Source organism: Hyperolius riggenbachi, chromosome 9 (genome assembly GCF_040937935.1).
Source record: "Hyperolius riggenbachi isolate aHypRig1 chromosome 9, aHypRig1.pri, whole genome shotgun sequence".
Lineage (NCBI taxonomy): Eukaryota > Metazoa > Chordata > Amphibia > Anura > Hyperoliidae > Hyperolius > Hyperolius riggenbachi.
The window spans coordinates 188,033,122-188,045,813 of NC_090654.1; the positions used below are offsets into that span (position 1 = coordinate 188,033,122).

General features: G+C 40.3%; 1 protein-coding gene and 1 long non-coding RNA gene across 6 annotated transcripts in view; one reads left to right on the top strand and one right to left on the bottom strand.

Annotated features, from left to right (window-relative positions):
- Positions 1-12,692, bottom strand: part of ADAMTS9 (ADAM metallopeptidase with thrombospondin type 1 motif 9) — a 421,594-nt gene that overhangs the window by 96,283 nt on the left and 312,619 nt on the right. For all 4 annotated transcript variants that reach the window (XM_068253803.1, XM_068253802.1, XM_068253804.1 and 1 more), the window contains one exon: positions 2,240-2,413. In XM_068253803.1, the coding sequence (XP_068109904.1) occupies positions 2,240-2,413 (174 nt within the window). The remainder of the gene's footprint in view (positions 1-2,239; positions 2,414-12,692) is intronic.
- LOC137532842 (uncharacterized) overlaps positions 2,204-12,692 on the top strand; it is a 49,636-nt gene continuing 39,147 nt past the window's right edge. For both annotated transcript variants that reach the window (XR_011024024.1, XR_011024023.1), the window contains exon 1: positions 2,204-2,435. This is a non-coding gene — a long non-coding RNA (uncharacterized lncRNA). The remainder of the gene's footprint in view (positions 2,436-12,692) is intronic.

A 12,692-nucleotide genomic window follows, 5' to 3' on the forward strand; every position in this document is an offset into this window, starting at 1 on the left:
CACACAGGTACACTGAACAGGTATGCAGGGACTGGTATCAATACAATGTGTAGCTGTCACACACATACAGGTACACTGAACAGGTATGCAGTGACTGGTATCAATACAATGTGCAGCTGTCACACACACAGGTACACTGAACAGGTATGCAGGGACAGATATATAACACTGCGTGCAGTGAACATGAACAGGTATGCAAAGAGTGGTATTACAAATGTGCAGCTGTCACACACAGGTACAGTGAAAAGGTAGGCACTGAATGTGCTGGGCCTGGCACAGTATAGCAATTAGCAAGGGCCAGCTGCAACTGACAGGGCTGTATATCCAAGTATCAGTGGGCCACACAAAAAAAAAAAAAAACAGATCACAAGAACATTAGCTCTCAAAAGAGCTGTTTTGGGGTGCTTTTTAGCAATATCAGCAAGGAGCAAGCTAACAAGCCTAACAACAGCCTAACTAAGCTTTTCCTAATCTCTGCAGCAACTCTCTCCCTTCTCTCACTATTACTGCAGCACACAGAGTGAGATCATGGCCGACGCAGCTGCCTTTTATACAGGGGGGGCTCCAGGAGTTAGTGTAGCCTGATTGGCTACCATGTGTCTGCTGACTGTGTTGTAGAGGGTCAAAGTTTAGCACAATGATGTAGTATAGGGAGCGGGTCAAACTCGCATAAAGTTCGTGTCCGATGGCAAAAGCGAACCACCGATGTTTGCGCAAATAAGTTCGCGTGCGAACCGTTCCGGCCATCTCTAACAAGCACACAGCATGGATGTCCCTTGGTAAACAGGGCTAGTAATATAACATCTGTTTTCATTCAGATATTTCCATTTATCCCACATACACCGCTAGAGGCTCTTGGTCTTGTCTTCCTTCCCTTTCTGAGGTCACCTGGCCCACATCCTGCACTGGACTGAAAATATCTTTGTTGATTTTCTGTTAAGTGAAATTTTACATATGAATATTTCATGTTTATCGCTTAAAGCCAGATGGTAGAGCTCTGCCGCAAGAGACACTGATTGTCCTGAAATCACCGATGGCTGCTGTATGATGACATAAGCTGACAATGCGGACTTATGAGTTAATTGACTAGATAAATGTCCCAAATCCTGCCCCCTGTAACTGAGGTTACAGAGCTAATGACACTGAGCTGCAACCGTGCTTCTTATTCAAACACCAACAAGGTTCTGCAAACAAGGAAAATGGCAGTCCCCTATTTGCATAAATATTTTTAAAACACAGCTTTATACCTTTTAGCGAAATTAAAGAAACGAGAAAACAAACATTAGTCTGCAATATTGTAAATATTATATGAAAGAAAAGTTGACTCTGAACACTTATTTTAAAGTGGTAACTTTCACATTCACTCCTTACATCCTGGATATTCGCCCAATCCTCTAGATTGTAAGCTCCCAAGGACAGGGCTCTCTCATGCTTTTGTGTCTCAGAATTTGTTATTCATTCATTTTGTGTCTTGGAATTTGTTATACATTTTATTTATCATGTTACATTTGTCACCGTAACTTTAATTGTTATGTTTACCAATTTTGTATTTTGTAAGTGTCTATATTTGGTGTATACCATTGTCTGTATTCTTATGTACCCCATATTTCTTTCTTACCTTGTACAGCGCCACAGAATATGTTGGTGCTTTATAAATTAATAATAATAATTGTTCTATGCAATATCATCTCCTTACTTTAACCTAGCTGTAAATATTGCAGATGAACACGATGAATGTAGCTGGATGATCTTCTTCGGATATTCTGGCCTTTTATAACGAGACCCCTTAATTAATTCTTTTTCATCCCCACATTTGATTCAGTCCACCAAACAAAGAAATTAATCTATTTTTAAAAAGATTAAAACACACTGACTGGACCCTCTTGCAGATCCCTCACAGCCTGCCCACCTATCTTTTTTGGCAAGACATTTTGCTGGACTTTAAATAGAAAAAAAAAGAGAAAAAAGAATGTAAGAGGGAAAAAAAAAAGAAAGAGAAAAGGAGAAGGAAAAAAAAAAGAAAAGAAAAAAGCTTTCCATCAGTCATCTGATTTGTATCAGCAGCAGACTGGATCCCTGCAGAGTGTAAGCTTTGGCAACCTGACAAAAATACGGACGCACTCAAGCCTGCAGCTTACACCTCACAGGAGTAACGTGATGCTGACCCACGTCAGAGGCAGCATCTTTGTGCGTTTTTAACTTTTTTCGGAGCAGCCCACCCCCTGAATCCTCTACTTACGTCTTGCCAGTCTTCTGCTTTCCAAGTGTAAATGGGACAATCCGCTGCTTGGCACAGCTGCTCAGATGCAGGTCTTGAAGAGTGATTGCACTCTGATTCTCTGGACAGTTTCTGAGTACCGACTTGGCAGTAGACGGCCCTCCGCTGCACGCCTCTTCCACATGTTACTGAGCACTGGGGACGACAAGGAATGCCTGTAAGTTATTTCTGCTTTTCAGTTCATAAGCCAAATAGAAATGTGATCTACAATTAATTGCTAACATCGTAGTATTCCAAAATTGTTGTCGCTTTGTCCTTTACATTAACTTATCATGTTATTTTCACTGCATGCATGCAGCATTTATTCCTGTTATTGATGACCATGTTTTTTTTTTGCTTTGTTTGGCTGCATTACAAACTATATAATGATATCTTAGTGTGTTCAGTTTTGGTACCTTACTTTTCATTATCAGACATTTGGATGCAGAGACTTGGGTACAAGGAATTAGGGTACCAATTCAAGTTGATGTGATCATGAAGCGCAAGTTGCCTAATTTTAAAACTGAAATAAATCCTGATACTAACCTTACACTTATGTTAGCACTAACCTTCTATACTAATCATTGCACCTACTTTAGTCCTTGGACAGCAAACCTAACACTAAAGTTATATCTGATCCTAACACAAACTTTAACCCTCGAAATAAGCCTAAAAATAACCTTCTATACAAAGCCTGACACTTACATTAACTTGGATGTTAAGCTAAACAAATTCTAAGTAAGCCCCCACACCAATGTAAACAAGTAAGGCAAGACTAACACTACCCTCAAAAAGTAATCTGGAAGGTAATTTTAACCCTTAAATTGGCCAAATGGGTATCCATCTAAAATTCAGTGTTAGATTGGAACGCAATATTTTTCATTTAACTACCAACAGAGTTGAATGTTTTTAAGTTGATTGAACAAATAGATCACTCTGTATATGGCTGACATCTTCGGTTGACCTAACACTAACCTTGTATTCTAACCTGAACATTAACTTTTACCTTGAGATTATCCCAAATATTAACCCTATCCGAATAATAATCTTAAAAACCTACTGGGATAGTATCAGCAGCTAAAACTACCATGAAAGTCATGTAAGGCACTAAGAACTATTTGTGTCTTAAATACTGTTCCAAAAAAAAGCTAGGTTCTTGACAGTTCCTTTTAAACTGGCAGTTAGGATAGCCATAGTGATGCAGTTATTTCAAACACAAATTATGGTTGGTCAAGCCAGATGTGCTCAGACTGTGGATTTTTGGGAATGGTCATGTTCATGTCCTAATTTCACCAATACACTTTCACTGTAAATGGTAAAAGTAGAAATGGAGGGAAGGAGAGAGAGAGATGGGTGATTGGTTGCACCAAAGTTTTCCAACACACCTGAAAATATGATACTCTAATGCTGTTGTTATCTCTCACCTTATCACTTAGGCCTAGCTCCATTGCATACCGGTATATTGCTTTTACTAGGCAATATGTAACCTGCTGGGGAGTTTACATCTTTAGGTTAGTACATATCAGTTTGACTCAGGTATTGTTGAAATAAATTGTCATATGCTGACTGAGTACTGGCAAACCAACCACTAATACTCAGGTTTCTCCAAGTTTGAGTGCATTGAACCATTTGATCAGCTGACCAATCCCATTAGCCGTAAAAGCCCCTTTTTGATACACCAACCCAGAGCAGGGACAAGGTCCTCCAGCACCCAAGGCTGAGACACCAAAGTGCGCCCCTCCATCCCTCCCACCCCAGCCGTCACACACTGATTGCTGTTAGACTAAGAGGTGCCACAGGGCCCACAACCTCCCCAACACCTTAATATCTAGTTCTCTGGCTTGCAGGCACTGCCATGTATCCCCTTTTCTTATTTCTTTCTGCTTCATACACAATTAGGAATGACAGCTGAATGAATTCTGCGCCCCCTCCAACACTGCGCCCTGAGGCTGGAGCCTCTCCAGCCTATGCCTCGGCCCGGCCCTGCACCAACCTCACCCTTTAACCCCTTTCTGACACCTAACCTCAACTCTTTACATTACTCCTCTCTGAAAACTAACCCTAACCACACTTCTCAACATTAACTCCTTCATGGAACCTAACCCTATCCCCCCCCCCCCCCTCACTGTTAACGTTACTGACTTCCTGGCACCAAATCCTATCCTTCCAAAATGAACTTATTTCTGACATCTAACACTGCTCCTTTATATTAACTCTCTCACGGCACCTAATTCTAACAAACCCCCATAATGTTATCCCTTCCTGGTGTCTAGCCATAACTTCCCCATTAACATTAACCTCTTCTTGACATGACATCCAACCCTAAACTGCACTATCATGTTAAACCCCTTTTCGGTGCTGAACCTCTCCCCTAGATGTTAACCCCTTTCTGACTCTGACTTCTTCTAACTCTAACTAAAGCTAATCTCCCTGCAGGCTATCCCTATTGCCATTGCACTGCTCTCCTGGATCCTGGGCCCAAACCTTCCTTCTGCTGCTGATAATTTCCTGGTTCTGATGACAATGCCAATAGCAGGTGTCTGCTGATAATGTAAGGCTACTGAGCACTGAATGTTCATGCCAAATCAACCTGATTCCCATTACAGTGGCTATACACAATGTGATCTTTCAAATGATTGATTCAATTAATTTGTTCAGGCCAATCAAACGAAAATTTGTGGAAAGTTCATTGTGGAAGGTTTTTGCATTACAATTCAGGCTATCCATATACAGCAGATATGTGCATGCCCTGCAACACTTAATGAAATCTCTGACCATTGGGGTAATTCCCGACCCCTTTACAACATTCATCTAGATGCTCATGAGACTCGCTGTATCATGCCAGCAGATTCCTGGATAAAATTAGTTATAGGTCAGGGGTCAGGAAATTTTTTGTCTGAGAGAGCCATAAACGCCACATATTTTAAAATGTAATTCTATGAGAGCCATACAATATGTTTCAAACTGGAACAATGCACATGCACAGCAGAGAGCCATGTTGCCCTGTTGCCATGGTGATGTGTATACAGTTGATACGCCAGGCAACGGAAGTGTCATATACGTCTTCAGCTTCTCTTGGGTTTTAGCAACATCAGCAATTTCCCCGAGAGCCAGACAGGAGAAATACCAACAAAGAGCTTGTACAGTTAGCTAGCTGACTTGGGGGTTGATTCACTTTGTAGGACGAGATCCCCACACTTTGGTTCAATAGGCTGCATGTCAAATGACAGGTAGCCTATTGGGCCAATCAAAGTGCGGGGATCTCATCCTATAAAGTCCCTGAACCTAACAGACTATTCAAATGTCTGTATGAGATTATTTTGTCACAATAGTTTTTATTGAAAAAAAAATTTCAGCATACAAGTTATGTAAGTATCTAATGGCATAGTGTGCAATATGTGTAGAACAAATAACAAATAAACAATATATAAAAATTTTTTCCCACATTAACATATAAATTTTCACTATAAAAATAAACTCGGTCGTATAGCTAGCTTATTATTAAGTTAAATGTCACTTTGAAATAAAGTTGCAGCTTATAATCATGGTGTAGAATAAAAAGAAACACTTAATAATACTGTGTGGATTGTAAATCCGCTTAAATCTGCAGTAAATCTGCATAAAGGTACAGAATCCGCATCCAGATGCGTAAATTCAATGCTACCCTGCTGAATTCCGCGTTAGAATTTAAAAAGCTTCAAAATCGTGCAAAAACGCGCAAAGAGACGCGCGGAAGACGCCAATCGGTGCGAAAACGCGCTATAAACGCGTTCAACGCACCCAGGCGTGTGACCTATCTGTAAATGTGGAAAAGCACCAATATTCATATAAAATGATGGGAAATTTCACTAAGATATAAAAACTATGATAACAAGTAGCAAATAAACAATATATAAAAAAGTTTCCCACATTAACATATAAATTTTCATTATAAAAATAAAACTCAGTCATATAACTAGCTTCTTATTAAGTTAAATGTAACTTTGAGATGGTGTAGAATAAAAAAGAGACACTCAATAGTACTCTATAGATTGTAAATCCGCTTAAATCTGCATAAAATCCGCATAAAGGTGCAGAATCCGCATCCCGATGCGTAAATGCAATGCTACCATGCGGAATTCCGCGTTAGAATTTAAAGAGCCTCAAAATCGTGCAAAATGCGCAAAAACGCGCAAACGCGCAGAAACGCACAGAAACGTGCAAAAAACACGCAAACGCGCAGAAAATGCGCGAAAAACGCGCAAGCGCACAGAAACGCGTGAAAAACGCCAACAGGTGCGAAAACGTGCTAGAAACGCGTTCAACGCACCCAGGCGTGTGACCTATCTATAAATGTGGAAAAGCACCAATATTCACATAAAAATGATGGGAAATTTCACTAAAATATAGAAACTATGAAAATTACAAAATTATAACAACTTATTAAAATGCTGTGTATAGAATGTTTAAACCATCTTCAACTTGATATGATATGAATTGTGCTTACTTACTTACTAGAAATAAATCTGTGTCAAATAATATTGACACAGTTGCAACCTCTGGAGTAAATTCTTGATAATGTGTGTTTGAATTTCAAAGTGTACATTTCTAAGATATATTGAGAGAGTATGGAATTAAATTAATGAGAAATAAGGATCCTCTCAACCTGGAAAATGGGGGAGTTAACCCCCTACTGAGATTCCAGGGAGTGGAGCCTGCGAATCTTAGCCCACAGTCTCCAGAATAAACGCTTGACTGAGGATAACTATAATAAGATGCAGTAAATTAACTCCAGATAAGAAATAAGCACAATTTCAGAATAAATGTCTGAAAATTAGCAGATTGTAGATTAATGATATTGTACTAAACTAAACTAAACAAAACAAAACTAAACAACTAACTAAACTAATAACTAAACTACTATGCTTTCCATACTATCCAAATTAGTGTTTAATGGTGTAAGTTCAACTCTACCTTTAGTGAGTTCCAATAGGTCATGCGCGTAAGAAGAGCTTCTCTCCAATGCAAGGGGTAGAGGAAGTAATAACTGTAGTAAAAGTAATAGAGGTGAAAAAAGGCAATGAGAGGTAATAAAGGTGATAGAAGGTAGTAGAAGGACCATGAGGAAGAAGAGAGAGAAGGAGGGAGGGAGGACACCTCAGAGTTCCAGAACCCTCGATGCCGTGTACACAGTAGGCCAGAGATCAACCTTCCTCATGAAAGATTGTAAGTTCCCGCATCTGATAGACCAAGCCTTCTCTGCCAGCAAGTTAGACTCTACTTTCCTAAGGATCTCTTCTAATCTCGGTATATGGGGTGTTTTCCAGTGATATGCCAGTTGATTCTTGGTTACAATAAAAATATGGTCAGCAATCAGTCTCTCCTGAGGGGGAAGGTCCCTAGTTCCCAAATGAAGGAGTGCCATACCAGGTGGTATCGTCTGGAGTGACATTGGCAGCTGTCTCAGAAAACCTCCAACATCATCCCAGAGTTTTCTAATTTTGGGACATTCCCATAATATATGTTCTATAGTACCCGCCATGTTACACCCCCTCCAACAAAGTGGGGAACATTTTGAATCAAAATGTGATATTTTTTCTGGGGTCATATACCACTGCCAAATGCACTTAAATAAGCCCTCATGATGACTGATACAATGAGTAGACTTTCTAAAGGACTGAACAGTCATCTCCCATTCCTCTTCATCAATGTCACGTTGTAAATAAGTTTGCCATTTAGACAATTGCCATTGGGGATGTTTCCCTTTCAGATCAAGTAGAATATTATAAAGGGTGGATGTGCCCCTCAAGCCTACTCCCTCCGACTGCACTAACTTCTTAATTTTAGGCAATAATGCAATTGGGCTATATGAGTACTTGTTCAGAAATTGGTTAATTTTGCCATATATCCGTTTATCAGTGGATGGGATGCCATATGTGGTCACTAGTGAGTCAAAGGATTTAAGGCCAGAGCTCTCCAACAAATCTGTCACAGATGTTATCCCACAATCAATCCAGTGGTCTAAGGAAATGTTTCTGATGGTAGTGTGGAAAGCTTCAAGAGGGGTTGTCAGAGGTATAGCCAGGGGGTCTTCTCTAGAGAGCTTAACCACCTCCTTCCAAATTCTAAGGGTATTGGCTGTAATTGGATTCTTAATATTTGGTTGGATCTTCCAGGTTAGTCTGGACTGCAGACATAGTTTATAAGGGCTATATGGCAATTGTGCCTCTTCCATCAGATACCATTGCCTGCTTGTATCCTCCGTCCAGACCGATCTGGATTGATCCAAGATTGTAGCCATATAATAGAGTTCCAAATTGGAGGCTCCTAGGCCTAACTTAGAAATTTGTGTTGTGAGGATTTTGTTAGAGAGTCTGGCCTTTTTGTTGTTAAGAATATATTTATTCAGAAGTCTCTGTAGGGTAGTAAAAAATATTTGAGGGACTCTTATAGGCAGATTTCTGAACAAGTATAAAAGTTGGGGTAAAATCACCATTTTAAAGGCAGCAATTCTGCCTGACCAAGAGAATTCTACTTTTGCTAATGAATCTAATTTATCTTTAAATTTGGTTAGCCAAGGGTTATAATTTTCTCTATAGATCTGGGCTATGGTAGGTGTAAGTTGAATACCTAGAAATTTAATACTTTTGTCAGTCCAGGAGAAATGGGAAGAGGCCTGAAGGGCTTCCCTCATCCTCTTTGGTATGTGGCATGGGAGAATGACTGTTTTATTCTCATTTAATTTATAAAAGGAGACTCTAGAAAACTCATTTAGTTCAGTAGTGACATTTGGCAGTGATATAAGGGGTTTTTGAAGATATAATATTATATCATCCGCATATAAACCAATTTTTGTGTGAATTTGTCCAATTTTTACACCATGTATTCTTGGGTTATTTCTAATTTTCTAATGTATGAGATTATTTTCACCTTCTCACACTTTCTCCATACTTCTGAAGAAGAATTACAGTTTAAATTGTGACTGGAGTTGGACTAACAACAGTTTCAGAGTTTAGAGAAGTACTGCTAATATATAAATAAACGAATCACTTGAACCAGACACCCAGAATAGCTTAGTATCCGTGCCAGCCTCTGTTTTTAGGTCACTGGGACTCAGTGGGAGGAGTCTCTGTATTCTGTTATTACAGAGGATGAAGAAGTGACTCAGTGTTTTTTTTTTATATTGTAATTGTGCCTTGTAGGCACAGGGACGTCACAGTGCCATATTTCCCAAGGACAGTTGTTTTTTTTCCCCCCTGAAATGACATCTGTGTATCCAAACTAAAGCTGAGTACCCACTGGCAGATGGATCTCAAATTGTTCCCAGATCCATCTGGCCGAATTCGCAAGCGTCGTTGTAAACGAACAATCGTGTAAACTTGCAAAAGTCTATGAGGATCGACGTGATCCTCCGTATTTTTTTATCCAACATGGCGGTCGTTCAAAGACGAACGATCGACACAGTTGGCCTGTGCAAGGTTAATAGAGGAAACAGAGAAATCCTGGCAAAGACAGGCTGCACCACCAATTAATGATCACAAATAGCTTTTAATTAAACACTTAAGACACAGTATAAAATCATTAAAATGATGTGCTATGCACAACAAAGACACATTCCACAACACAGTTATGTGTGGTAAATACCATTTATAACAAGTGCCTCACCTCCTAATTGTGACTAACCCTGTAAGCTGCATGATTAAAAATCTGGGTTCAGTAATTTAGCCAGTATGGAAAATCAGGACCTAGGGCTGTGATGCTAAAGGGTTAATATAGTGCTAAGAGTTATACTGCAAAGCCCCAGTGGGTAGACAGTGTGCAAATCATATAGTAGAAGGTTCAGATATGCTCATGAACAATTGAATATAAAGTGCATGTGATGAACAACATATAAGAGCAGGCAATGCAAACAAATCATGTGGTATACATACATATTCCATAGCAGTGTCCTCAATGTGGATGGATCAGTGGCAGCTAAGTAGTAAGGGCAGAGGGAGGCACACCAAACGGTGGCGTGTGCGGTAATCATCACTTAATGACAATGTTGTGCGGTATTGTGAGAAAAATCGTTAGTTGCTGAAAATTATTCCCAAAAATTGCATCGCCATGGGCCTTAAAGTGGATCGGAGATGAACTTTTACTAATTGCATAATTGTGTTCCTTACATATAGTTTATAGGGCATTCCTCAAGCCAAATACTTGTTTTGTTTTGTTTCAATACCCTAATTTCCTATAAACTAAATAAGCCACACCCACAGCTTCTCCAGAGTGCCTTGGCGCTTGCAAGGGATTGTGGGATTTCAGTCTGGGCAGGTGAAAAAGGTGTTACTAGCTATAGATTTCAGAGGCAGAGTTTTCACAATCTGAGAGCTGCAGTGCAGATACAGATCAGTTGCCTGTGTAATGGAGGAGATAAGAGTGGAGTTTTCACAGAATATGCAGATTAGCATGCCTAGATACAGATAAGCTTGCCTGTGTGTGTAATTGTGTAAAGGTGCCCATACACTCGTCAGATTGGCAGCAGACAGATAAGAAATGCATCTGATGATCTATCTGATGCGTTTTTAGAACATTTTTTACCAGGATAGAATTCCAATAGATTTCAGTTTGAAATCTGTTGAAATTCGATCTGATGGCATTTTTTTGCCATCAGATTTCCATTAAGGCCAATGCAAACTGATAAGCAATCTCATCAGATCGACCTAAATTTTCCACCCTGCTAGTTCGATGGAAATCCATCGAAATCGATCGAAATCGGCCGTCGATCGGTCGATTGGCCAACCGATTTGCGATCGATCGATCGATCGATCGATCGCGATCGATCGGTCGGCCAGAAAATCGGCTGAGTGTATGGGCTGCTTTATAGTGACAAGCAGAAAACATGTCTGCTCCCATTGTATCACAGGAAAAAATATTAATATACTGTTGAAGCTGTTTGAAGATAGATTTGCTGTGTAAACTATCTAAACTTTAGATAAGATATATAGACAAGTCACTTGTTATATTTAGTTTTTCATCTCGGATCCGCTTTAAGGGTTAAAAACACCCTCCACCCAAATATATAGTCACCCGGTAATTCTAACCCTTGTTGTCCCAGCACTGCTGTTCAGGAGGCCTCCCCTGGACTGTTCTATGTAAATCTCAAAAGGTCAGAGTTTCTCAGTCCAGTGATTAGTCGTAGGGACACCATGAGCCATAATAAAGGTGACCATTAATGTTAGAATTTAAATCAGATATTTCAGAATGTATCATAAGAAATCAGACAACCTGGATTCTCAATCGATCCTGAATGTCGATATTCTACTAGCGGCTTTCCCCGGGTACCAAGTTACATCGGCACGCTCTTTAGATGTACACCTGCACGAAACATCCTTATGGTCAGTTATTATTTTTTAATATAGTACTATCGACTTCTGTAGCATTGTACAGAGATCAATACAAGCAGAGACAATCATGGTCCACTGCTCCGACTCACTCTAATGGTCATACACTCGACCTCGTATTCACTCGTCTCTGTTCTATCACTGGGTTCACTAATACTCCTCTCCCGCTCTCTGATCATAACTTACTAAACTTCTCTCTCTCCCCCTCTCTTCCTACCACACTGCCTCAAGCACACTCACATATATGCAGGAACTACCGCAACATAGACATTCAATAGATCTCTGATGCCCTGGCACCTTTCCTCACACAACCGTTCTCTGAACCTGACCCCCACAGCTGCACACTACCACAGCTCAATCACGCAAGTCATAAATGCAATCGCACCTCTCACCAATGTCCACTCACACCGTGTCAGTCGCCAACCCTGGCTGACCAAAGCTAAAGGGGTGCTCTAGGGTAGCTGAACGGTGTTGGAGAAAAACCAATACTGATGAGGATTTCATTTCATACAAAAAAGCCTTGAACAAGTTTAGAATTGCTCTCTCTTCTGCAAAACAATCATACTTTTCCTCCCTCATATCCTGCCACTCGCACAATCCAAAGCGCCTGTTCAGCACTTTCAACTCCCTTCTCCGTCCACCCCCTCCTCCTCCGTCTTCATGCTTATCAGCTGAAAATTTTGCAACATACTTTAGAGATAAAATTGCCAAAATCCGTAGTGTTTTTCATGCAGACATCAAACTCCATCTCCACTCCTCTTGTTGACTGCTCTCTTTCCAGTTTTTCTCCATTCTCCGAACATTCTCTCTCCTCTCTTATCTCCAAATCCCATCTAACCACCTGTATTTTGGATCCTATCCCATCCCTTCTCATTCCACAGCTATCCTCATCCCTCATCCCTGCCCTAACATCGCTGTTTAACCTATCCCTCTCCACTGGAATTTTTCCATCCTCACTCAAGAAGGCTGTTGTAACACCACTACTTAAAAAACCATCTCTAGACCCCACCGAACTTTCCAACAACCGCCCAGTGTCACTTCTCCCATTTGCATCTAAATTACTTGAATGCCAC